At 37.6% G+C, this 27,104-nt stretch overlaps 1 protein-coding gene across 4 annotated transcripts; it reads right to left on the bottom strand.

Annotated features, from left to right (window-relative positions):
- Positions 1-7,874: 7,874 nt before the first annotated feature.
- Positions 7,875-26,356, bottom strand: LOC306855240 (transcription initiation factor TFIID subunit 4-like). 4 transcript variants are annotated; one of them, XM_079393775.1, is made up of 15 exons: positions 24,520-26,356; positions 22,892-23,031; positions 18,893-19,006; positions 18,664-18,759; positions 18,173-18,295; positions 16,115-16,204; positions 15,535-15,714; positions 14,363-14,507; positions 14,173-14,281; positions 11,643-11,812; positions 11,417-11,547; positions 11,056-11,181; positions 9,599-9,655; positions 9,383-9,502; positions 7,875-8,508 (listed from the first exon to the last, which is right to left on the bottom strand). In XM_079393775.1, exons 1-15 carry the CDS (start codon positions 25,217-25,219, stop codon positions 8,341-8,343), a joined length of 2,469 nt encoding a protein of 822 aa, XP_079249901.1. In that variant the 5' UTR covers positions 25,220-26,356; the 3' UTR covers positions 7,875-8,340. The 4 variants fall into 4 exon arrangements, with proteins under 4 accessions (XP_079249901.1, XP_079249903.1, XP_079249902.1 ...); XM_079393777.1 differs by having other exon boundaries at positions 15,610-15,714; XM_079393776.1 differs by having other exon boundaries at positions 18,664-18,756.
- Between the last annotated feature and the right edge of the window lie 748 nt (positions 26,357-27,104).

The following is a 27,104-nucleotide window of genomic DNA, read 5'->3' as shown; positions in this document are numbered from 1 at the left end:
ATTGAATTGCCTACGCATTGTAATTACACAGAAAAAATATATATTATTTTGAATTCAAGAAGAAATAAAGGCCTGCAGGTTTGAAACGACATGAGAATGAGTAAAAGATAATAGAAATTTCATTTTGGGGAAACATCTCTTGATAGCAGCTCTGGTTTTTAGTAAAGGAAAGTGTTTAAATGCTATAAGATGAATTTTCTTCATATAGTTTGTTCTCAGGCAGCCAAGCCACGGCAGCAGAAAAAATATAGTAAAGCACTGATGGATGGTTCTTTCGCGAATACAAACTTAACAGGTGGCTTGCGGCCAAAGCTGTGCGTGTTATTAATAAAGTTTGCCCTTTCAAACACACTTAAACATATTTTTCATCTACTCAATACAGGCCTAGATTTCCAAGGCCATGAGCGAGAACAAATCAATTTGAAAATGATTTGGACAGTGTACATGTGCCTGCGTACATTATTGCATAGGGTGTCTTAATTGAATGTTTACAGGTAAGTGCTGAGAGCATCCTGAGCAAACAAAATCACTCTACGGCTACGCTTTGCTGACTCAGATCTTCTATTGTGAGATGCAAGTCAACCACAGAAAGTGTTTCAGCTATGTAAATGGAATGAATACAAAGGAGCCTTGCAGTTTATTTGTCAGTGCCTGCTGTAATTGTCGTCCATGTTTCACTAAACCACCATTCAGCATTATAAGTACATAAACTGGGAAGTAGATTGTAATATTTCATCAGCTCAGTATATGCAGGAACAATGGAGATAGCATGCCAGTCTTAGACACAATTATTATCAAACATAATTTACTTATATTTGGCAACTGGTAAATGTTTTGCTAACGTAGCATCGAGATGGGTCTTGTCACTACCAGGATGGTTTAAATCCTGATTCAGCAACATGACAATCCATACCAAAGTCAAAATGCAGCTTTAGCAGAACTCAGAAATCCCTCTGGGGTGCTAAAGTTGGTTCTTCCCGTAGTGGGCGTGTCTCAAGAGAGACAACTAATTGGCTTTGGCCAAAACACACAATCTGGATTTTGCTGTAGATATATTTCAGATGGAAGGTGTCATACTGTTCTATTTCAATAATATCATTTTGCTGAGTCTGATGAATTGCATTTTGTGTTTTTGCGAGGTGGTGAGCGATTTGTCAATGGCCCACAAAAGTCAAGTTTGCTGAGTTTCCGGAATCAGTGAAAAACCTCTAGGGGTGAAGTCTTCATTGAAACCAAATGGTGTTATCTGGGAATCATATTAGCCATGTGAAGTTGTACAGTAGGGAAAACTGGCAAAAAAATAGGAGAAATTTTCAGGGGGTGAACACTGATAGTTGCTAGGTGCTAGATATAAAATTATCTACAAAACAACTTATTTACACACCTGTATCTGTAAAAGAATATTAAATATCACATTTACATTTACATTTAGTCATTTGGCAGACGCTTTTATCCAAAGCGACTTACAATTGGGGAATACAAAAAGCGATTAATCTTGAAGAGGCAATCAGACAGAGGAAGTGCTCGTAACACCAAGTCTCAGTCATAGTTTAAATAAGTACAAGCTAGTAAGGGAGGGAGACAAAGATAGAAGGAATGAGTCATGTAGAAACATATCATGTAGAAACTTTGACACTGATGGATTTTATTGTTTCAGAATCCCCTTCTGGGACTGAAATGTTCACACATAATTTTAACTGAGTCATCCGAATGGGAATCTCATTAGCATGATTACAGGTGGAAGAACATTTCTAAATGGTCTGATGGATGATCAGCATAGGTTTTAAAACCTGAAAGTAGTCATTACGAGAAACCATCTCTCCTGAATCAGTGCTTTTCATTGCTAATATTTTACTTTATGTAGTGTGTACTTTCATGAATATCAAAAAGCAGTCTAAAAGAAGTAGAAAATGCATTTAGGAGATGCTGACTCAAGTGGGCCAGGTAAAGAAGCCCCTTTGGATGTTCTACAGTTGAATGTGATACAATCATTTTGTGTCCATGGAACTGCAATGGGAGATCAGTTTGCTCTCTGCATATCCAATATTCATATGGACAATTTGGAGCAAGCAAGTATCTGGAGCAGGTTGCAACCAACAGCCTAATTTAAGAAAAACCTACCTTACAATGCAGGGACTGTGCAAGAATACAGAGGCGGCTACAAATATAACAACAATTGACTCATTTTACTATTACAAGTGCATAACACATTTGTCTTTGTAATCTTTCATCAAAATGTAAATTTGAATAATGATCTTGGTCCACCACTGAAATTACCCCTCCGAAGACCTTTCATATCAAGAGACTTCACAATTCAGTCACTTCCCAATGAATAAAATTAAGTCCTGTTCTACTTTTTTTTCTCACTGCACATCCTTTTTTCATGCAGAAATAAATCACATTTTGTTGTGAAAAATGTGAAAACTCTTGTGTTGACTTTAAAGCTCTAAACTTAGGAAATAAACTTCTTAAAACTAAAAAATTAAGAGCGACAAGGATCTTTAAATTGGGACGATACTCCAAAAAAGATAAATCCTATATATCCTTTATTTTCTGTTTGGAGTCTGAGAGACCCTTAAGTCCCATTTAGCTCAAAAAACAGGCCTGACTAAAATTGGTACAAGGCAATACTTTTTACTTTTGTATGAATTTTAAGATTACCTGTGAGAACGAACTGTAATCAAATTCAAACTTTTGTTTTCCTGGTTGGGGTCAAAGTTACCTCCAAACACAAGTAAAATAATGTAAGTACATTCTAAACAGTGCTTTGTAGTAATACAGAGGGTTCAGTAATATCTGTCCTCTAGGTTTTAATTAGCTGGGAAAATTGGAAGTGATGATATCTGATAAATCAACAGCTCTTATTTATATTTACATAAGCGTGGTGGGAAGAATCTGGCTACTGTAAGTCCTAAGTAAAATGATTGAAAACATAAATGATTGATATTGAAACTGCATATCAATTTTCCTAATGGTCTGAATGAAATTATTTAAAATTACATGGATTATGGGGTAAGAGACTATTTTAGGACTTCAATTATTAAGCAATTATAAAATCCCATTTTAACTAACATTTTATGAAATTCAAGCAATGTTCAAGCAGTTCAGAGTTAATTTCATTCTCTCATGCTGCATAGTGTCGATTCTGATCCATTTACTCTCATTAATTCACATGTGCATTTGGGAAAAATACACACCATGTGCTTTGTAGTTCAATTTATATATACAAGTATTTATTTTCTATGCATCACAAACGTGATAATTTTTTCAGAGGTGCAATCCAAAGATTGTGGATTCAAACTCTTATTCCTAATTGTAAATAAGATAAACTTACTTGTAACGTCAGCATGATCCTAATGCTTAAATTCACGTGACCCCCAGTTTCTGCCCTTTATTTGTGATTGCTAGTGAACAGTAGCTGCTGGACATTGTCAACGCAGCTAAAGCTGACAATTTCCATGGGCCGGCAAACAATTACCATTAGGTAGAGCTGCCGTCGCAGCGGCACATGACATGCTCAGACGTGTGGTATCATCCAAATGAAAATATCCTGTTTATCCTTCCAGCTGAGACACAGCTCATTAGACAGATAGAAATCAGCAAATGTACAGATTTGCTGTTTACACTCAATGTCAAATCTTCAAGTTTCCATCCATTACAGACAGAAACATTGAGCAGGTGCTCATTTGCGGTTGCCTGTGTGTCCTGAAAGCACCATCATGAGAGAACTTTCTTCATTTGAAGTATAAATTCAACAGCAACTTTGAGAGTGGATAACGATTGATTGTTTGTGTGCATGCTTGTTTCTGCTTGTTTGTGTACGTTGCATCTCTGTTAATGGCTCCTTTTTAACTGAGAACAGTGGGATCCATTAAATAGGACCAAAATAACAGTGGAAAGGCACAGCGTTTTTTTTCCCCTGCACATTGTTGATGACAGAGCCTTTCCTGCAGGTCAGTGTTTTGATGGCGAATAAAGACGGCAAGCGAGATATTTAAATGCTTTCAACTTGTTCGTGATGATTGTTTGGACCTCTGTCTGGAGGAATAATCACAAATCAACATGTTTTGATGTATTATGTCTTCAAAATATCAATTCGAACCATAATTACAGACCGAAACTGTCAATTAATAGAGAAATTAGCGTAAACGGTTGATGGATGGTGTTTGGTTGTATTCACAGGCTGTACGCTGTTGAATCTAAACTTGAGAAGTTTGTCCAAAATTGCATTAGGAAAGTGGATTTTGCTGAGCATACACTAAAATATGATTTATTCCTAGTATGTTTTGGCTGTGAAATGTATTTGGCTCTAGCTGGAACTGCAGCATTTGAAAGAACAAACTGTTTCAGTGTCTCATCAATAATATATCTTCTGAAAAACTATGTATTAGGGATCGGAACATCACAACACACTGATGAATGAGCTGATGAATTGGGACAGAATTTAAAGAAGCATATAAATGTGAACTGCCTTGCTCACGGCCTTGTTCAAAGATGCAACAGCATGCTGGTTTTGATCTGTTGAGATCTGTGCTGAGGGAGGCCCTAGGCACAGGATTCTTGCTGATGAAACTGTGGTAGTTGTAGAAGACTCACATCGGCTCACCAGGGTGGAAACATTCTCCGGTCCAGTAAATGTAATTTCTCCTCTGGGTCATTGCCCGACGGCAGGACTGCTGAGGTGGTACCTTCAACACGCTCTCATGCAGAAAAGCTAAATTTTCTTGATAGATTGCTCTTTAGAAACCCTGTTTCCATTTCTTTGGAGCTTGTGCTTTATTAAAATTACTGTGCACGGTAATGTTGCTCTGTGGAATACTTAATTTTTATTTATAATGTGTAAAATGTTTACATTAACTGCTGAATATCCCTTTAATATTATTGTTATAATCAGAAGCAAGGTAAGATTATTAAGTCAAATCAATATTTCCCCATGCCCATGTTTTTATTTTGGAAGTAGCCATGTGACTATCCACCTCATTTTTCAAGGCAAAAGTAAACTATTTTCTATGAATGTGTGAGACTTCCAACTCATTAGCTAAAGGTAAATAACTAAAATAAATGTGCAGTAAATGGCAAAACTATTTGTGCTACAAACCAATGTTTTTTTTGTTTTTTTTTTTCATAATAAAATTCAAATATTATGATAGTAAATATTAGTTTGTTATATCAAACTGTTGATACTGGAAGCTTTGGATATTTGAGTTTAAAAAATGGCCATGTCCATTCTTATGCTGACAATAAGGTGGACAGAAAATAATAAACGTAACTTTTTTGTTAGGTAACTTTTCTTAAGGTTTTGTTAGGTAAAGGCAAATGGTCGCTGCAGTCAATGAACTGTTTTAGACAACACAAAAATCACAGATTTTTTGTAAGGTTGAGATGAAAGAAATGAATCCTGTCTCAATGGAGTATCGTCTATGGCCCAAAAATAACCATCATGACCTCAGACTGAACTTACAGCTTTTTAAACAGAACACAAACAGCTAGAGACAGCAGCTTCAGTGTTTATTAGGCAGAATCCTGCAGACTTGAGGCCCTTTGACACCAATGCTGAACTGTTTGCGCTAACATATTTTCATTCTGATGTTGATGTATAAAAGTAATCTAATAGTAGCAGTTCTGAGGAAACTTTGAAAAATAATTCAAAAATGTTAATAATGGCCTCAACTCGACTTTGAGCAGAACACAAACAGGGAAAGACAGCAGCTTGAATATTTGGTAGACAAACTCCTACACACTTAAGGCCCATTCACATCAAAAATGATAACTACAGCGTTTTAATAGTCCTTCTAAGTTTGTGAGGGAAGTTGATATCTGAACAATAACGGTAACGACAAACATGGAAAAAATATTGTTGTAATCACGAATTATTCTCAGCCAAAGAGTGATAAAAAAAAAAAAAAAAAAAAATTACAGCCAATCTGAATCCATCCTGCTTTAAAGGGCTCGAGCATTTAAGGCAGCACGACAAAAGGGCACGTGCGTTTATACAGTAGCCCCTCACTGTAGAACAAAGATCCAGGGGGCGGTGTTGGATCCACATCTAGGGGTGGAGATGGGTAGGTTCAGGTATATGTAAGGTGGGAGGAGTTGGATCTAGATCCAACCACGCCCCCTGGATCTTGTGTTCTGCAGTGAGGACCATCTCCGTTTATACGTTAAGGCAACTTTAATATGTTCCGTAAATTATCATCATTATTATCCATGTTGCTGACAAAAATTGGCTATTAGCTGAGTCCGGTATCAAAAGGAATGGATATAACTTAGCCTCTATATGCCATCACTCCTCTCTCTAAAATAATAGAAGCGTTTCCCCTATAATTGAGCAAATACAGGTGAAAGCAAATACAGGCGAGAGAGAGCAGCTGTTGAGGTGGGACTCATAAATTGAAGTTGACGTAGCTAAAATGAACACATGCACTAAGAGAATGGAACATAATCGCTCCGAGCTCGTCTTAACAGCGATTCCAATGCTAGCTGCTGACACAAGCGATCTTACATCACAGCCACACGATCACAAGATTCATACAAACACAAGGCCGGACCCTGATGCAATAACACGATGCTGCGATGACCTCTGTGTGCCAATCAATTGTCAGCTTCAATTTTTATGGCATTGACGAGTCAGTCGTGGCTGTGCATACTATCATGTGATGGATGAGAAGTCACAACAGGGGGTCTTTGTTACAGTAAGATTTAGGCTTCCTAACAGCGCCGGGATAATAGTCGGGTTACAACTGCTCCACCCAATCAAACCTAAAGTCTGTGTGATTTTTCCTCCGCCAGCCGCTGTTTACACAGAACATTCTGTGAGATGTAGCTAGGCAACCAGTCAGCCTCTGCCATCCCCTCTTTCTTCCTCTTGAGAGGGAGCTTATGTGGGCTTAGCTCTAGAGGAACAGTGGCCCTTTGCAGCAAAGAAGGGAATTACTATGGAAAACACTGGATTGCGCCCGCACACAAAGGGCAAAAGAGGGAGGCTGACATGGCAGAGGTATTCTGCAATGCGGGATAGACCGACATCATTAGTCATAGTCAATTTTGTTTAGAGTCGCCAAACCTACACGATGTGGTACAAGGCGGTTCGGGATAGTACTGTAAGAGGAGACTTTTTGACCTTTTACTGAACATGCAGAACTTCCAGAATGAGCATCTTGTAGCCTTGAAGCATTAACTCAACCCATGCCATCTTGCCTTGCCAACTGTCATGAGTTTAACTCTTAAACCTGCGTATATCCAGGAGGGATGACTGTGAATGTTACTGGATGAGTTTGAGAGCCAAAGTCCAACATTGAAGCGTTTAATCTATCCACACTTCTCATTTCGACAGGGAGGAAAATCTCCACAGTAGGTCCACCATAAAGCTGTCACAGAACAACAAATAACTGACTGAAGTCATATAGAAGAAGTCAGAACATGTCCTTTTCAATGCAGGAACGTCTGAATGGTAATTCATGTGTAATTATTTTTCATTTTCAGCAACAAACTAGCATTTATTTCTAGCAGACCCAGATGAATGAACGCAGGTCTACAGTGCCATCTAGTGCACAACAAGAGAATAACCACGTGATGTCCTATTCACGAACGAATGGCTCTTTTGAACTAGTTATTTGAATCATTAGTTTGAACCAATTCGCAACGCGTTTGTAAAGAGAAGTAAAACGTTGAGCTATGGTGACCACGGTTATAAAATCTAGTAATAAATGTTATATCTAAAAGAACACTTTCACAAAAGCACTAGAAACTGGGAAAGGGAACATTCGTGATTCAAAGAGTCATGTATTTGAATCGGTCAATTAAAGTGAAACGAATCTAGCAATTAGGGATTCTTTCAAGCATGATCTTTTATAAAACCACACCACCAAGGTTTTTATAGAAACTTTGTCCACTTTTATTTCTTAAAACATCTTTATAAAAACACAAATATAAAATGAATGGGTAGTTCCACTGTGAATTCTTTTTTTACATAAGTAATTTGCACATTACAAAGCCATCTTCTGTGAAAAACATGATATATCATTGCAATTTTCTTTTAACACAATTTCTGAAGAGTAAAATCCAAAAGGGGCAGAAAACTAAAAACAAGGCAAAATAAAAGACAAAGAAAACCAATAAAAAGTGAAAATGAGAAGAGCACAAGTCAGCTCGAGAAAGGAAAGGAAAATGCATCACTGTATGTGTGAGTATGTGAGACAGTGACAGAAAGTGTGAAAGTGTGAAAGAACAATAAAGACAGACAAAAAGGGAATGACAAAGAATGATAATAACAGCAAAAAGGACAAAGAATAAGGGATAGAGCCCTAAAGACTGAAATGAGGGAAGGACATGGGCTATCTGCTATTTGAGAAGGGCTCGGTAGAGCAGTTGTGAGTGGCTGGTGCTTCTCTCGTTCTCTAGACAGAAGAGCAGATCCCTGAGGTTTACACGCGTGATGCGCTGGCGAGTGTACTGCCTCGACGCTCCTGCATTTAAGCCCCCGGATGCACTCGAGCACAATCCTGAGCCCTGTCAACACACACATGAACTTTAACAACAATGCTATCTAAACTAACATTTTAATACTAATGTTGGTAAATTGATCAAATAGGAGCAATGTAATAGTGACCATTCTAAGGGAGAAAAGAAAATGTGTGACACTTAATTTAAACCTATATATATATATATTACATAAAGTAAACATTACATAAAGCAATATCAATTTATTTTCTCTGAAAAACGTAAATTATACTATAATGCATTATAATATTAATGTAATATATACATATAAACTAATATAAAATAAAAATAACATGATCTAGAATTATATATTTTAAAATATTTTCAAGTTCTTTATCATTTGTAAATGATAATATAATTTGATAAAAATATTATATAAATTGCATAAAACAAATGTATATTTAAAATGCTAAGATTTTGCTGAAAATGTATCAAAATTATTTAAATAAAATGTTAATTGCAATTATTTTTCTGAAAAGTGATGATAATGTAATATTAATATAAAAATATAAACTAAAATAAAAATAACGTGAGCTAGAATTATTTTTTAAATACATTCTTAATTTAGTAAAGTTTTTCTCTGCAAAATGTGAACTATAATATAACAAAAAAATATAAATGACAAAATAAAAAATAAATAGCATGATACATGGATATATACTTAAAATTGTGTAAAAAATAGTTGAATAAAATGGCTTTGTGTGACTACGCCTTTAGACTGTCCTTTCTGCCATTTGTGACAATCTGAGACCCTTGAAGCACAACCTGACATCTCAAACCTGGCCAACAGCTGCTAATTGATTTAAAGAGGGCACAAAGAGGGATAGAAGAAGATGAGGAGAAGGGCAGCAGACTGCCATGGTGAGGGAGAGATGTTAGGTACCTCTGTGTCAGTCCCAAGTGAAGGAGAATCCAGTTTTCTTTTCTTTCTGGGTCCAATAGCCGCCAACGCCGTCAAGTTGGCATCTCTCTGTCGAATCTGAGCCAATTCCTGCTGCTGCATCTGTAGCCACACGCACACATATATATAACAGATCTGACCCATAATCAAACACAATGGTCCTCTGACAAGATAAACATCTCAAGTGTGCCATCTTACCTCTTTGGCCTTCTGTTTCAGCCGCAGCTGCTCGGGGTCCTCTTGTCGCGAGCGTGACTGCAAAATATAAATAGCAATTAGAGAGGATCAACAGTCAAAACACACAGAGACATCTGCTGGAATCAAATAAATATGAAAAAATTAAGGCTGTCAATCAATTAAAGCATTTAATCGTGATTCATTTCTTTTTCGTGATTTCTTTTTTTTTTTTTAAGAAAAGAAAAAAAGTGTATAAATGTGATCTTTACTCGCACAAAAAGACATGCAAGTTTGACACGAATAATGTAGCTCTCACACTTTTCAAATGTACACTTACACTACCATTCAAAAGTTTGGGCACAGTAAGATTTTGATACAAGTTTCCAATTTATCTGATAAAAAAATACAGCAAAAACAGTAATATTCTGAAATATTATCAGAATTCCTATTTTAAAATATTTTAAAAAGTAATTTATTCCAGTGATGGTAAAGTTGAATTTTCAGCAGCCATTACTCCAGTCTTCAGTGTCACATAATCTTTCAGAAATCATTCGTATGCTGATTTGGTGCTCAAGAAACATTTACTATTTTTATTAATACTGAAGGTTTTGTGTAAACGGTGATACAATAGAAAGTACAAAAGAACAGCATTTCTTTGTTTGACTTTTTCTGTAAATCTTCGCTGTCACTTCTTTTTCTTTACTGATCATTTTAATGCACCCTAGCTGAATAAAATAATTAATTTCAAAATTTTGAACTGTAGTATATATGTATAAAGAGACAGAGATAAAGATAAACAGAGAAAGAGGGACAGAGAGATTTATTTTAAGTTTGACAAGGCAGGATTTTAAAAAAAGAATCCTGAAATCACATCATAAAAGAAATCATAATAAAATAATTTAATCATAACGAATTACAAGCAATTATAATGCAAGCCTGCATTCCTCCACGCTGACGTTCACATTATTCATATAAATGGTGGCGTTTCATTTGTACGTATCTTTACTTATGCCTAATGATACTGCGCTGATATTGCATCACTTTTTTATTATTTGTGTTAATTTATATAATTTCCAGAGTGTCTAAATAAGCACTCACTTTGAAATGCAGTGCACATTGAGCCGTGGTACTGGACAAAAGAAACAAGAGAGATTGAAACAAATACTGCAGATTCACTCTCTCCCTGACACACCGAGTCTTGTTTTATTCTCAATATCATATTTGGAATCCATACATTGTGACGCACTGAATCATAGCGTATCTTGTTTGAAAATAAAATAAAGCCATTAATCACAGTTAATGAATCACAAGCATCAAATCCATTGTAGTGTGTGACAGAGAGAAAAAATCCAGTTTTACCACTGAGTTTGGAAGACTGAACCTGTTCTGAACTTAAATCAATGATCAGAACCTCTGGCCAATGGTAGTATTAGAGATGTGTGTGAGAGAGAGAGTATGGCTGGAGGTGGTTTACTAACCTTAGCTGCCTTCATTAAAATTTCTCTCTCCTGCTCCTCTTTCTTCTGTTTCTCCAACTGGTCAAGTTGCTCAAAGAACTTGAGCTGAGAGCGAACATCCTCCACCTGCTCGTACCTACTATCCTCCTGCACACATATCATTAACATTACACACAGCCTTACAGGCTCACAACAAAAGCTGACACCCAAAGGATGGAGCGCTTTTGAGAGCGAAACCTGCAACAGCCTCTGGATTCATAATTCCGATTCTGACATAAAAGGAAACACATCCAGGGATCAACAAAGTGTGGTAAAGAAATATAAAAATATGTTACTGTCAACATATTTAAATGTGCTAACCCAACTGGGTCAGTAGACTTGCCTTGTAAGTCATGTTCTTTTGTTGGGCGATCAATGAGACCTTCTCTAGAAGGTTTTGCAGTCTCTGCTGAGTGGCATGAGAGACGATGTTCACGACCTCGGGACCCAGCTCTGTCACTCCAAACCTTTGGCCTGACCACATACAGGAGAACAACTGTTAGCTCTGGTAAAAACAGTACCTTGTAGTAAAATCGAATACAAGATTTTTCTGTAACTAGAAGTCTCACCTATCTCTAGTATCTTGTGCTGTAGAATGCTGGCGGAGAGGAAAGCTTCATCCTTACAAGACCGCGTGACTGCGCCAACCAACTCCGAGTTGGTGGCCAGGATACGTGCGCTCTCCTCTGAAAGATTAACGCCTGCCATTGAGGCCACGTCATTAATGTCATCGTCATCCCTGGACAGATTTAGACATACAAGAATATATGTTAGAAAGAGTTTGAGAGTCTGTTTCTCTAGTTTTACAAATGCTGCAAAACTATGACTTTCTAAATAAACTAATTTAAACGTCTTTTGTATAACTACTCAAATGACAAAGTATATAATATATCTGTGTAATATATCTATTAACAGATTTTAAATAATGTTAATCTTAGAACTCTTATAAGGTAATTTTTTATATAATTAATCATTTATATTTTCAGTACAGTGTTGTTACTGTCAACCAAAACTACAACCTAAAAACAATTCATTAATTTAAATAAAATAATAATGTTAGATAAAAAAAAAACTTAAATGTCAAAATAAAAAAAATAAAAATTGGTTTGCCCACTTATTGAAACTACTAAAATTACTCAAACTAAAACTCAAATGAAATAAAGCTAAATAGAAATATTTATAAAGAATAAAGCTGACAAAAGCATAACAAAATTACTAAAACTTAAAATGAAATAAAAACTATGAAATTAAATACAAATTATAAAAATAATAGCTAAAAGTGTATGTATGTATGTATATATATGAGAGAGGCCTGTAATTTTCATCATAGGTACACTTCAACTATGAGAGACAGAATGGGGGGAAAGAATCCAGGAAATCACATTGTAGGATTTTTTATGAATTAATTGGTAAATTCCTCGGTAAAATAAGTATTTGGTCACCTACAAACAAGCAAGATTTCTGGCTCTCACAGACCTGTAACTTCTTCTTTAAGAGGCTCCTCTGTCCTCCACTCGTTACCTGTATTAATGGCACCTGTTTGAACTCGTTATCAGTATAAAAGACACCTGTCCACAACCTCAAACAGTCACACTCCAAACTCCACTATGGCCAAGACCAAAGAGCTGTCGAAGGACACCAGAAACAAAATTGTAGACCTGCACCAGGCTGGGAAGACTGAATCTGCAAAAGGTGAAGAAATCAACTGTGGGAGCAATTATTAGAAAATGGAAGACATACAAGACCACTGATAATCTCCCTCGATCTGGGGCTGCACGCAAGATCTCACCCCGTGTGGTCAAAATGATCACAAGAACGGTGAGCAAAAATCCCAGAACCACACGGGGGGACCTAGTGAATGACCTGCAGAGAGCTGGGACCAAAGTAACAAAGGCTACCATCAGTAACACACTACGCCGCCAGGGACTCAAATCCTGCAGTGCCAGACGTGTCCCCCTGCTTAAGCCAGTACATGTCTGGGCCCGTCTGAAGTTTGCTAGAGAGCATTTGGATGATCCAGAAGAGGATTGGGAGAATGTCATCTGGTCAGATGAAACCAAAACAGAATTTTTGGTAAAAACTCAACTCGTCGTGTTTGGAGGAGAAAGAATGCTGAGTTGCATCCAAAGAACACCATACCTACTGTGAAGCATGGGGGTGGAAACATCATGCTTTGGGGCTGTTTTTCTGCAAAGGGACCAGGACGACTGATCCGTGTAAAGGAAAGAATGAATGGGGCCATGTATCGTGAGATTTTGAGTGAAAACCTCCTTCCATCAGCAAGGGCATTGAAGATGAAACGTGGCTGGGTCTTTCAGCATGACAATGATCCCAAACACACCGCCCGGGCAGCGAAGGAGTGGCTTCGTAAGAAGCATTTCAAGGTCCTGGAGAGGCCTAGCCAGTCTCCAGATCTCAACCCCATAGAAAATCTTTGGAGGGAGTTGAAAGTCCGTGTTGCCCAGCGACAGCCCCAAAACATCACTGCTCTAGAGGAGATCTGCATGGAGGAATGGGCCAAAATACCAGCAACAGTGTGTGAAAACCTTGTGAAGACTTACAGAAAACGTTTGACCTCTGTCATTGCCAACAAAGGGTATATAACAAAGTATTGAGATGAACTTTTGTTATTGACCAAATACTTATTTTCCACCATAATTTGCAAATAAATTCTTTAAAAATCAGACAATGTGATTTCCTGGATTCTTTCCCCCATTCTGTCTCTCACAGTTGAAGTGTACCTATGATGAAAATTACAGGCCTCTCTCATCTTTTTAAGTGGGAGAACTTGCACAATTGGTGGCTGACTAAATACTTTTTTGCCCAACTGTATGTGTGTATATATATATATATACACTAAAATAACACTGGTTCTCAGTATAAAAATTTATATTACACTGTTACATGACCCATGGTCATGATAATGGCACTTAACTGTCATAATTCACAAACAAACTACTGTAGTGAGTGTAGCCTGAAATTAATTAACAATCAGTTTAGCTAAATTTTGTGTCCTACTCATGTATGTTGTGCACATTGTGTCCTGGGTAAACGTTGCTGTGCATGGCAGCAAAAAAGTGAAATGAACACACCACAAACCTGAAAGTTCCTCCAGCACCATCCTTTGTTTTATTCTTCTGAGCGAACGCTACAGATACAGAGCCCGGAGCCAGTTTAGTGCTACTCACAACACCCTGCTTCACAGCGACTGAAAGAGAGAGAGGTTACGTTTTGTGTCATTACATTATGAAAGAAAACAGACAGTGATGGATTTGACAGACACACTCACCTGTCTGGATCTGTTTGAGCTGCACCTGAGGCTGACCCACCACTATGTGGCTGTGGGGTTGACCCCTGAGCGTCACCATGGGAGTGGTTGTCAGGGTAACCTGAGGGGGCTTCACTATTGCCCCCTGCTGTGGAGGCTGCAATACCTAAACAACAACATTGAATGCAATTCTATAATTACCACCAATGAGAGTTTCACAACAGTCAATAATCATGTATAGATTGTTTTTAAATATTTATGTATTAATTAATATTTATTACTATTATAATAGATCATGTATATGTTTTTACATTTGTTTCAAATAATTAAGTAATATAATAATAACAACAAGAGGTGCCTTCGCACCAAATTATAATAACACCATTTGTTTAAATCATATAATAGCAATTAAAATTATTATTATTATCATATACAAATAATAATAATAATAATAATAATAATAATATGTGGAATGGGACTCTAAATGAATTTAATCTTTTATTAATACAAAGTTTCATAAAATATTTCCATGTTATTATAATTGCAATATGACTTACACTGAACAAAATTATAAACGCAACACTTTTGTTTTTGCCCCCATTTTTCATGAGCTTAACTCAAAGATCTAAGACTTTTTCTATGTACACAAAAGGCCTATTTCTCTCAAATATTGTTCACAAATCTGTCTAAATCTGTGTTAGTGAGCACATCTCCTTTGCCGAGATAATCCATCCACCTCACAGGTGTGGCATATCAAGATGCTGATTAGACAGCGTGATTATTGCACAGGTGTGCCTTAGGCTGGCCACAATAAAAGGCCACTCTAAAATGTGCAGTTTTACTGTATTGGGGGGGGGGGGGGGTATAGGTATATAGACAGTCAATATTCCACACCAATGCGTAAGAAACATCAATTAGTTATAAATGATATGCATATGATGTTTTCTATTGTATTAATTGACACAGCTCAGAGTGATCTTTTACTCTGCCACAAGGTAAATACAGGCATTACCATTCAACAATTTAAACAATGTACTAAAGCAATTAAACTCCAATCATTTAGCTCAGTGTAAATTAAGACTAAACACCTCATTTTACCTGCAATGTGCTGTTAGCATTAATAATCCGAACTGTGTCCTTGCACCTCAGTAAACAACACATTAAGTAAATTATGCATGTAGGTCTGTGTTTACCAGAGAGGCAGTCTGGCTGGAGTTGCTGAGGGCAGGCTGGATGAGCGTGCGAGGAGCTGTGGCGGTGGGACCAACCATGTTAGAGCTGGTCAGCACCACAGTGGGTGCCTGGAGGGCCTGGCTCTGCTGGATGAAGGCTGTGGAGTCAGGAGTGAGCTGTCTCAGAGCTGGAAGACTCCTCTGAAGAAACACATGGAAAAGGAGGAATTAATTGTGGGAAATAGGACTGTCCCGATTGTGAAGTTTTGGCTGGCAATTAATAGTCATACAAGCAATTGCAAATAATGATTTAAAGCAACTCTATTTGGCTAGGCACTAAGCAGGCAGTGCGACTGCTGCAATGTGTTAACACAACCACCAAAAGAGTTGCTTATGTGTGCTTTGTGAAACAGGGCTAAACAAGATAACAATATTGTTCAATAAACTTTGTGCATAAACGTAACCCCAGTTTGCACTTAAATGATTTGTCTCCAATTAGTAGATATTTAGAGTAATTTATTAAATGTTAATTACTACTTAATTATCTGGTCCCGAATGACATGAATTGAGTTACATTTTCATTCAATTTTAAGATCTTTACCTTAAGGAAAGGCACTAAATAAGGCTGAGGAGAGGAGTTGAGCTCTTTGTAGAGTCTGCTGGTGAACTCCTCTGCTTCAATCATCCCTTCCTGAGGGGACAAACACCAAAAACAACTCATAGGGACATTTTAGCATATTTAGAGGTTCATATCCCCCACAACCACGGACTAATACAGTGGGTTCAAAAGTCTGAGACCATATTAAACTTTTAATTTAAAATAAACATTTTAAAATTAAAAAGTATCAAACAAAGAAAAGTTATAGTGTAAAATGAAGAAGAAATGTATTTCTTTACATTTCTTTAGATTCTTTACTATTTTGAATTAATAAATTAACTAATTTGTGATCTTCTGAACATCTTTAAATAAAACCCCAGAATGTTTCCATTAAAGCACATCACGATCCTCAGGTTTCACGCAGCTCAAGTACAGTTTCTGCAGGCAAACAATATAATACATTATTCAGGAATTCATATTAATTTTCAATTACACTTTTTAATAAAATTATGCTGATAATATAATTTTTTTCATGTAAAAAAATAAAAAAAGGGTTTAACTGTATGAATTAAATAAAAAATCTTTAAATTGATGCAATTATTATAGAAATAAATTATTACATATTAGGCTTGCTGCGATAGATGGTGTTGGCGGTGATACCGGAGTTAAGCCGCAACACCAGTATGTCACTTGCCCACCGTCCCCCACCGTCGTTTTGATTTTCTATAGTAATAAAAATAATTTAGTTCAGTTAGAGAACAGACACTACAATTAAAAACTGAACACGGCAGCGCAATACAGCACACCGAACGACAGTCGCATCATAGATTAGATTTCATTCACGTGAGGAGAGCGAGTCAAGCTGACAAGAAGAGTGGGGTGAGAAAGACAAGATGATAGCGGAAGATTTAGTTTCAAAACGAAATGCAAATGCGCATGTTTGACAATATTTAGCATTTTGAAAAGCCTGTTGACTTTTACCGTTTATCTAGGGTGATTTTGGACGTTTTTTAAACATCCGTTTCTTATTTAATTGGTTCCACAGTGTTTGCTGATTTTCAGTTTTGTATAGGCTTACCTAGAATGGTGTATTTTTATTCGTTTTGTTAATAAAAGTTCTAATTTATATATAGGCTATGTTGAGTTTGAAGTTGTATTTTGTTGATGCTTGAATTGGCGCTAGTTCGAAAGTGAAGGAAGCTGTTTAGAAGTGAAGGAAAGTGAGGAAAAGAGGGAAAACTCAAACGAACTAACAACGAACAAGTGCTTTATGCCGAATTGCCGTTAATTTGAAAGTGAAAGTAAAATGCGCACCCCGCTTTTACAAGCTATTTAAAAGCGAAGGGAAGCGTGAAAAAGAGGGGAACCCCATCCCCCCAACCACGCCCACGGTGATACCGGTACTACCGGCGTTGTTACACGTCGATTAACTGGTGGGGAAATTTCCTCACCGTCACAACCCAATTACATATTACACTTTTATTCAGAAAGGACACATTAAAATTCAGCAAAAGTATCATGTTTTTCACCAAAATATTAAGCAGCACAACGGTTTTCAACATTGATAATAATAAGAAATATTTCTTGAGCAAATCAGTATATTAAAATGATTTCTGAAGGATCGTGTGACACTAAAGACTGGAGTAATGGCACAAGAATAAAATACATTTTAAAATATATTAAAATATAAACTTTTCAGTTGTAATATTTCATAATAATAATATTGCACATAGTACAACAATATTACTTTTTTGCTGCATATTTAATAATTCGCATCCGTGGTCAGCATTAAAGACTTCTTTACAAAATGTAAAAAAAACAACAACAAAAAAACAGTAGTGAATAAAATAGAAACATTTTAAAGAATGGTCACAGACTTGGACCCCACTGCAGGGGTAGACAGTGAAACACCCACTCAACAAAGTGACAAAGGTAATCTGTTCAATTCAGGTTTTACACACATCATTTAAACAAAATAGCAACTTACACAATTATGATAAATTGTCAACATTTTTTCACAGAGTTAGAAACATGCAAACACACTCAACTTCTGAAACTCACCAGCAGGTTCTTGACCAGCTCTTTAACGTTGGCGACAGTCTCTGATGACTGCTTACCACTAGTGGCCAGCTTTATCAGCGTGGACAAGAAGTTCCTACATTTCTTTACATTCTCCATTGTCTCCTATAAAAAAAGAAAAGTGATTGAATTAACTCAATGTAGTTTTACTCTGCAGCAGCTTAAGGTTCTCTAGCATCCGTGCCTTGGATGCATACAAAACTTCAGGTTAAGATTTAATAGCATGAGCCTTGTATCAGTTGGGGATATCAGGGAATTCCCACTCTGAAAACAGATATTTCATTTAGGTTTGCACTTGGAAATCTCCAAACTCTCCAAAAACACTTGGAAAACTCCTTTTGACCATATTTAATCAGGTCAGTTTACAGACCTTTTGAGAAGTCTTTAAGCATGAAGCTAAACGTTCAGGACCATTTCTTCAGTTGTGAACCAGCGTGTCTTTGTGTGACTGCTAAGTTAGTGCAGCCTCTCACCGTTGCCGAGGAGACGGTGGTCCCCGTGGCAGCAGTCACAGTCCTCTGGGCGGTTCCTGCCTGCACTGACAACACTGCACCCACAGAGGAGGCCTGCTGACACACCAGAGAGAAGGAGTACAAAGAGAGAAGACGATAACAGCCACCTCAGAAATACACCTTACAGCACAGACTGATTCCTGTCATTTCTAAAGGGGCTGTTTCTACATGATGTGCCTTTTATAGCTACCTGTACAGGTGGTCTCTGGAGTGTGGTAGTGGCCGTGCTGCTGGCTGTAGGAGAGCCCTGCTTTATGATGGTGGTAGGAGTCACCTGTCGGGCCATCAGGGGAGTTCCAGGTGCCTGCAAATATCAGACAGACATCAATGAGCAACTGCTGACACGGGGAATGAATTAAAAAGAATGGAACCAAAAGAATGAACTAGTTAACAGCTAACTTCCTCAACAATACAGATGGCTTGATGTCCCAGGGCCAGTGTGAGAGATTTTTATTGCTAGTTGACAAAATTTTCACATACTCCATTGGACCCATGTTGTGTTTCGCTACATTTTATGCTTTAAAACATTGCATTTTTGTAGTGCTGTCAAACGATTATTTGCAATTAATCGCATCCAAAAGTTATTGTTTACATATTATATGTGTGTGAACTGTGTATATGTATTATGTATATATAAAAACACACTCATGCATGTATATATCTAAGAAAAATATGTTTCGTTTTTAGATTAAATATATTTATGTATAATATAAATTGTATGAATATAAAATATTTATACATGTAAATATTTTCACAAAATATACTATATGTGTGTGCATTTATAGTACACACACACACACACATATATTATGTAAACAAAAACTGTTATTTTGGATGCGATTAATCACTATTAATTGTTTGACAGCACTACATTTTTGTGATCTAATGAATAATCTCAAATCTCATTTAATGTCAAAGTTACATGAGCTGGCCTAACACAGACGAGAAGGTGTTGTCATTTTATAATCTTGAAAGTATCAGTCAGAATGGATAAAAACTATGAAACAAATCAGTAACATTTTACACCGTATTCCACTGCTTTCTAATAATAGTGTACACATTACACATACGCCATAAAATTGTAAAATGGCATTACGATGTAAAATAACTTTTCTATTTAAATATAAAAAAAATAATAATAATAATTTTAGTTTCAAATTTTTTTCTACCTTTCCAAAATTGTCACTGACCCTAGGATAAATAGTAGGGGTGAGACGAGACACTTATCCCACGAGACGAGACGAGACGAGACACGAGACTGGGTTTACGAGAACGAGACGAAACGTGATTTTTAGACTTTAAAAAAATAAATAAATAAAAATCCTCAATGATGAAATATATAGGGAAAAACTGTCTTTAATTCAACTGAAAAACACAATACAAAAAAAGTAGGTGCATTTTGAAATCAACTTTTACTTTATGTAATTAAACTTCTATTTTAATTAATTATATGCAGTAATAAACATGTAAATAAATAAAACTAGAGCTGCATGATTCTGGATAAATTGAGAATCACAATTTTTTTAAATAAATAGCAGATCACGATTCTCTCACGATTCTGAAAAAAATATATATATATGAAAACTAAACAAAATAACGTAATTTACTAGTGGTTCTGACAAAATGTTCATTGCTTAAGTCTTTTAGAAATATACATTTCTTTGAACAAAATTTAAAAAAAAAAATTAAATGAAGGAGTCAGTGTCTCAGTTCATAAAGACTTGTTTATATTGGAATCTCCGGAATGAATGATTCAATGTCAAATACATTTTTTAAGCGGGTTGTCGCCACCTCCTGGCTGAAGGTAAGTGTTACAATACAAGTTTTAAGATACTTTCGTTTTGATCCCTACTGTAGACAATAAGTGTTTATACCCATAAATACTATAAACTTTTATCCCAGTAGGCTTACTTCTGTTATTTAAATGTCTGTAACACAGAAATAATGATGTGTGGTTGAAAAGTCTGTTTGTGTTGCTCTTTCTGGATCTGCAGCAGCATGAATGCAGATTTGAATGTCTTTAAGACGCTTACAATGTGAAACAGGTGTTAGTGGAGTTGTTAGTGTGAGCAGCGCATGTTTTGTCGCCACCCATATCAGTGAATAACAGCATTCACATCGGAAGCGTGATGATGGCCGACCCTCTGATTCATTAATAGGGCAGCGACAAAACGTGCTTCTCACAATCCACTGACACTTGCGACGTGAAACAGTCGTAATAGACATAGCTGAATCGTTGTCATTCAGGAATGAGATCGCGTGGGTGTTTGAATCAAGATCGCAATTTTTTAACAACTTAATGGTGCAGCTCTAATGTAAACACTGCAAAATGTTTTGCGAGAATATGGTCACGTTCTCGCCAGAGACCAGTCGGATCTCATGAGACAGATCTGATCTCGCCAGATCTCGTGCGACGAGATCTCGTCACATCCCTAATAATTAGCTATTCAGCCAAACGAATCCTATTGTTAATAGCATGCATCTGACACCCCATATTATAACACAAGACGTCTACAGGTCCTTTTAAAAAAATTAGCATATTGTGATAAAGTTCATTATTTTCTGTAATGTACTGATAAACATTAGACTTTCATATATTTTAGATTCATTACAACACAACTGAAGTAGTTCAAGCCTTTTATTGTTTTAATATTGATGATTTTGGCATACAGCTCATGAAAACCCAAAATTCCTATCTCAAAAAATTAGCATATTTCATCCGACCAATAAAAGAAAAGTGTTTTTAATACAAAAAAAGTCAACCTTCAAATAATTATGTTCAGTTATGCACTCAATACTTGGTCGGGAATCCTTTTGCAGAAATGACTGCTTCAATGCGGCGTGGCATGGAGGCAATCAGCCTGTGGCACTGCTGAGGTGTTATGGAGGCCCAGGATGCTTCGATAGCGGCCTTAAGCTCATCCAGAGTGTTGGGTCTTGCGTCTCTCAACTTTCTCTTCACAATATCCCACAGATTCTCTATGGGGTTCAGGTCAGGAGAGTTGGCAGGCCAATTGAGCACAGTAATACCATGGTCAGTAAACCATTTACCAGTGGTTTTGGCACTGTGAGCAGGTGCCAGGTCGTGCTGAAAAATGAAATCATCTCCATAAAGCTTTTCAGCAGATGGAAGCATGAAGTGCTCCAAAATCTCCTGATAGCTAGCTGCATTGACCCTGCCCTTGATAAAACACAGTGGACCAACACCAGCAGCTGACATGGCACCCCAGACCATCACTGACTGTGGGTACTTGACACTGGACTTCAGGCATTTTGGCATTTCCCTCTCCCCAGTCTTCCTCCAGACTCTGGCACCTTGATTTCCGAATGACATGCAAAATTTGCTTTCATCCGAAAAAAGTACTTTGGACCACTGAGCAACAGTCCAGTGCTGCTTCTCTGTTCAAAAGTGGCTTGACCTGGGGAATGCGGCACCTGTAGCCCATTTCCTGCACACGCCTGTACACGGTGGCTCTGGATGTTTCTACTCCAGACTCAGTCCACTGTTTCCGCAGGTCCCCCAAGGTCTGGAATCGGTCCTTCTCCACAATCTTCCTCAGGGTCCGGTCACCTCTTCTCGTTGTGCTGCGTTTTCTGCCACACTTTTTCCTTCCCACAGACTTCCCACTGAGGTGCCTTGATACAGCACTCTGGGAACAGCCTATTCGTTCAGAAATTTCTTTCTGTGTCTTACCCTCTTGCTTGAGGGTGACAATGATGGCCTTCTGGACAGCAGTCAGGTCGGCAGTCTTACCCATGATTGCGGTTTTGAGTAATGAACCAGGCTGGGAGTTTTTAAGAGCCTTAGGAATCTTTTGCAGGTGTTTAGAGTTAATTAGTTGATTCAGATGATTAGGTTAATAGCTCGTTTAGAGAACCTTTTCATGATATGCTAATTTTTTGAGATAGGAATTTTGGGTTTTCATGAGCTGTATGCCAAAATCATCAATATTAAAACAATAAAAGGCTTGAACTACTTCCGTTGTGTTGTAATGAATCTAAAATATATGAAAGTCTAATGTTTATCAGTACATTACAGAAAATAATGAACTTTATCACAATATGCTAATTTTTTGAAAAGGACCTGTATATAATAATATAATACCATAAATGTATTTATTATTCCGCAGTCGTTCTGAAATATGTACTGCTGATGTCAGTTGAGTTTGGGGCGGTCAGAGGGTATTACCTGTGCAGAGGTGATTTGCCCAGGGGTGGTGCTGGTGGGGGCAGCAGGGCGGGCGGCCTGAGACTGGGCCTGCATCTGTGCCAACATCTGCTGTGGGATCATCAGTAACTGACCACTGTCACTACGCACCAACACCATACCTGCACACACAAACATAACACATATAGAAAGGCTGACATCACTTCCTGTGTAAGTTGTTATTCATTAGTGATATTTTCCTATTGATGTGACCGGAGTCAAGTCTGGAAACCATGCCCTACTTAGAGGCACAAAGAATAAAGCGCACAGTTGGTGGCCTATATTTGCACAGCACACCGAGAACCCTACACACTCCGTCTCCGTTACCGTGTGAACCAACGGAACAGAAACTGTTGGTCGGAGAATCCAGATGGCCTCTTGTAGAAAAATCTGTCAAGTATTCTGTCCAGCCAGACAACAGGCTTGTCAGAATGACCAGAGCATACAGTCAAAAGAAAAATCACTAGAAAAAGAATAACTTTATGTGCATTTCCTGAAGCAAATACCAGTGCTTGTGAGGAAGTAAGAGAATAGTGTCGAGGTCTTCACTAAAATCACCTAGTAAAAGGCCGGTCACACTACACTTTTCATTTCACTTTCATTCATATGTATGAGAATGCTGAAGAATGGAAACAGGCTTATGCAAAGAACTTTCACAGTTTTCTAGTTTGGTGAACTTTATCCTGCAAATTTGTATTATGTCAAGACGTGTGACCAATAGAAGATTATTACATCAAAGCATGACCTCTTAGTGGAGAGTTGTGTATTTTTACATTTGGATTGATTGTTAGTCATTCCATGATGAATTTATATTTTAAAAAAAGATGCTGCAGAGCGTGATGTCTGAAAAAATTTGACATGCTCAAAGAGAAGTGTAACTGCCCCTTAAGGAGAAGAGAGGTAGAGGAATGCAAGACTGGAAGAATTGAAACCAGTATATATGAGCATCACTAGAAGTTACATTTGAAACTTTTTAGCACTGAAATTGAATGGAAAAATCTAAACCTTCAACCTCAAGTTAAGATAATAACTAAGCATTTACAAAACGTTTGAAAGGAATCATATTTGCAAGAAATATGGCCAAACTTTAACCCAAAATTTTCTTTCAAATTATGTGACTGAATAGAATAGAAAATAGAATTAACAAATTTTAAGGTAAGTAAAAACTCACTTGGAAGATGATATATTGATATCAACATGCTTTATAACTATTTATACTTTGAACGCACAGTTAAAGGCACAAATAGCCATAATTTACTCGTTGTCCTGTTGTTTCAAATCTGAATAATGTTTCTTCCTAGCACAAAAGGAGATGTTAAGCAAAATGCATCTCTTTTTCCCGTGCAGTGAAAGTGAAAGAAGATCTTTTGTGTCGTGCACAATAAAGAAAGATATGCAGATTTGAAGCATGGGCAGTTCTAAGGAGAACTATACTTTATAAACATGTCAGGAACTTTAACTGCTCTACTGTTGTTATGTGCACTTGCAGTGAGCACCACAAACTTCGCAGGAGACCACAGACGGCTGTTACAATCTCAGCAACTTCATCTATTACACAAATTGACATCATTGTACACACATGCAAAGGGGTGCTAGTGTGAGTGAGGTACCTGGAGGTAGCTGGATGTTCTGGATGTTCTGGCCCGGAGTGCTCTGAGGGAGTCGGGGCGCTAACACCTGTGGCGCAATTGGCCTGATGGCAGGGCTCGATCCCGCTGCTGCAACGGTTACCGGAGCAGCAGTTCTCGCAACCCCCTGCAAAACAGCCCCCTTGGCCACTCCAGGGCCGAAAGTCATGGTGCCGGCAGGCTGTATGATAGTTTTAGTAGCCTCGGACTTGCTCGCTGAGACAGAAGCAAGAGTCTGGTTCATCAAAAGAGGGGTCGTTGTAGTAGTAGAAGTAACGTTAGTAGTAATGGTAATTCCCGGGGTCGCTACATTGGCTACAGTCGCCGAAACGGTGTTATTGTTATTACTCCCGTTAATAGTTAAACCTGTTCCAGCAGTTTGCATAGATGGCCTGACAACTGTCACTGAGGGACCTGCACTGGATGCTGCCGCTGGAGAATTCCCGTAAGAAGACTGTATCACTGTGTTTGGGCTTGGGGCGACAGTGACAGAGTTTCCGTGTCCTTTCGCCACCCCGGGTCCGTTATTAACAACTGGGACAGAAGCTGAAGCGTCGTCTGATGATGATGATGATGATGATGGGCCACTGGACACTGGGGTGCCGCTTTCAGTGTGCGGATCCATTGCATTGCCTCCGTTCAAAGTTTGCACTGTGGACGTCCCGATCAAAGTAGTTACCATAGCATTAAGAAACACTGGATCGCCTTAGCTGTCTTCCATCTGTGCCTCTGGCACATCGGTTCAGGAAGTTTGGGTTTTCATCCGCTTTTCCCTCCAGTTGCTTTTCGAAGGAACAAGCGTGAGTGAAGGGAGTCTCGTGTCACAATATCAACACAGATTTGACAAGCGCCCGTGTCACCTCAAGTCCACTAGCAACAATGCTCTTGGGAGAAATAATCATCTAACACACTTAAAGAGCAGCAGCTTTCATTATGTTCATATGTACAAGAGCTCGCAGAATGTCAACATTAGCTAGTTGAATTGCCTCTTTTCCCGGAGTCAGCGGGGTGATTTTCCGGCTGCCTGGGCGCTTACCTCAGACTTATTTTGACAAGATGTGGAAACTTCTAATCTAATACAACCTGAAGTATCGGTAAAAAGTTTCTTTCCTACTCTTTTAATACAGAAATCCTTATATAGCAGGTCAAAGCCTGCCGCCATCTTCGATGTGAACAGTGAGGAGCTTTGGACAAAATGACATTGCGCATGCGCGCAGAAGCGGAAACGTCATTACGCTGGATTTTTTCGGAGCTCTCATTGGTTTTCCTCCTGCGTGGAGGCGGGACATGAGAAACGTCAGTTGATTCTGGCGGAGCGCGGTCAGAGTCGGTCTGTCAGTGTCATCGAGAAAAGGGCCTTGTTAAGTTGAAAAACAACCGTCGATTTATTCGCAGATTGCTCTTGGGCATATCTAGAGACACTCTTAGCTGTTATGTGTTGGTTATACAGCGTGTAGCGGCTATTCGGTGAACTTCACAGCGGGCTGTCTTCCCCCAAGATGGCCCCGTGTTTTGAAGCGTCTGTGTTGAAAAGCGTGAAAAGGCGCCACACCTCTGCCAGCGTGACTGGCCATAGAGGGCACGCGTGCTACTGCATCCTTAGTTCACAGGGTTCCTGCTCAACCCAATTTGACTTACAGTATTCTCACCTCTACATCGATCCGTTACATGGTATATTTTTGCAATAGCGTTTATACTTTATTGCACTGTGTTAACTAAAACTTTAAAATGTCTTGACTTTGCAAGCACGTTATGCATATAATATGGCAATAAAAGCTATGAAGGGACAATCTTGAATGAACCAATAAAAAGCTTTTTTGGGCACAAATTTCAGCTGGTCATTTTTTTCTTAATTAGTTAAAATGATTTTAAAATGTTATAAGATTTTATAAGTTATAAGGAATTGTTTAAAATTTAAAGTGGTATAAATATAATATTGCTGTTATGTTTAATAATTTTGATTATGCATTAGCTCATTAGCAGTTGAAGTCTGTAACACATCTTAAGTTATATGTTAATATTAAGTGTTGTAAAATCATTTAACAGCCTTGTTCTTTGCTATTTTTTAAAATCATTTTATAGTATAGTGAAAACTTAGCTTATATAATATAATGCATGCACAGAGGAATAATTTGTTCATGTATCAGATAGGAACTCTGATATATGCAAAGGCACCTCTCCAGTATGTTAATCTATCATTAATTACTTTGAAACTGTCAAGAAAGAGCTTTAAATCAAATGGTAAATAGTTTGTCATTTATAAACGCAGATAATGAGGTTCAAAAGACATATAGGCCTATGTGTCAAGAAATGAATTAGTGTTTTTTTTTTATCTATTCATCTCTAAATGAATAGATGAGGCAGCTGTGATACTTGAAAAACAAAATGTTTTAGACAGCAGAAAAATAATGGCAGAAAAACAATACGGAAATCCAAAAGCTATTATCACATCTCAAAGTATTTATTATTCTAATTGTTGTTGTTGAAAATGTCTCACAAAATGATATTATTACACCTTTTCTCTACACTCTTAAAAATAAAGGTGCTTTAAAGGGTTCTTCACAGCG

Source organism: Barbus barbus (genome assembly GCF_936440315.1).
Source record: "Barbus barbus genome assembly, chromosome: 35".
Taxonomy (NCBI): Eukaryota; Metazoa; Chordata; class Actinopteri; order Cypriniformes; family Cyprinidae; genus Barbus; species Barbus barbus.
Note: the sequence above shows the minus strand (reverse complement) of the source record. Positions and strands in the feature narration are given on the sequence as shown.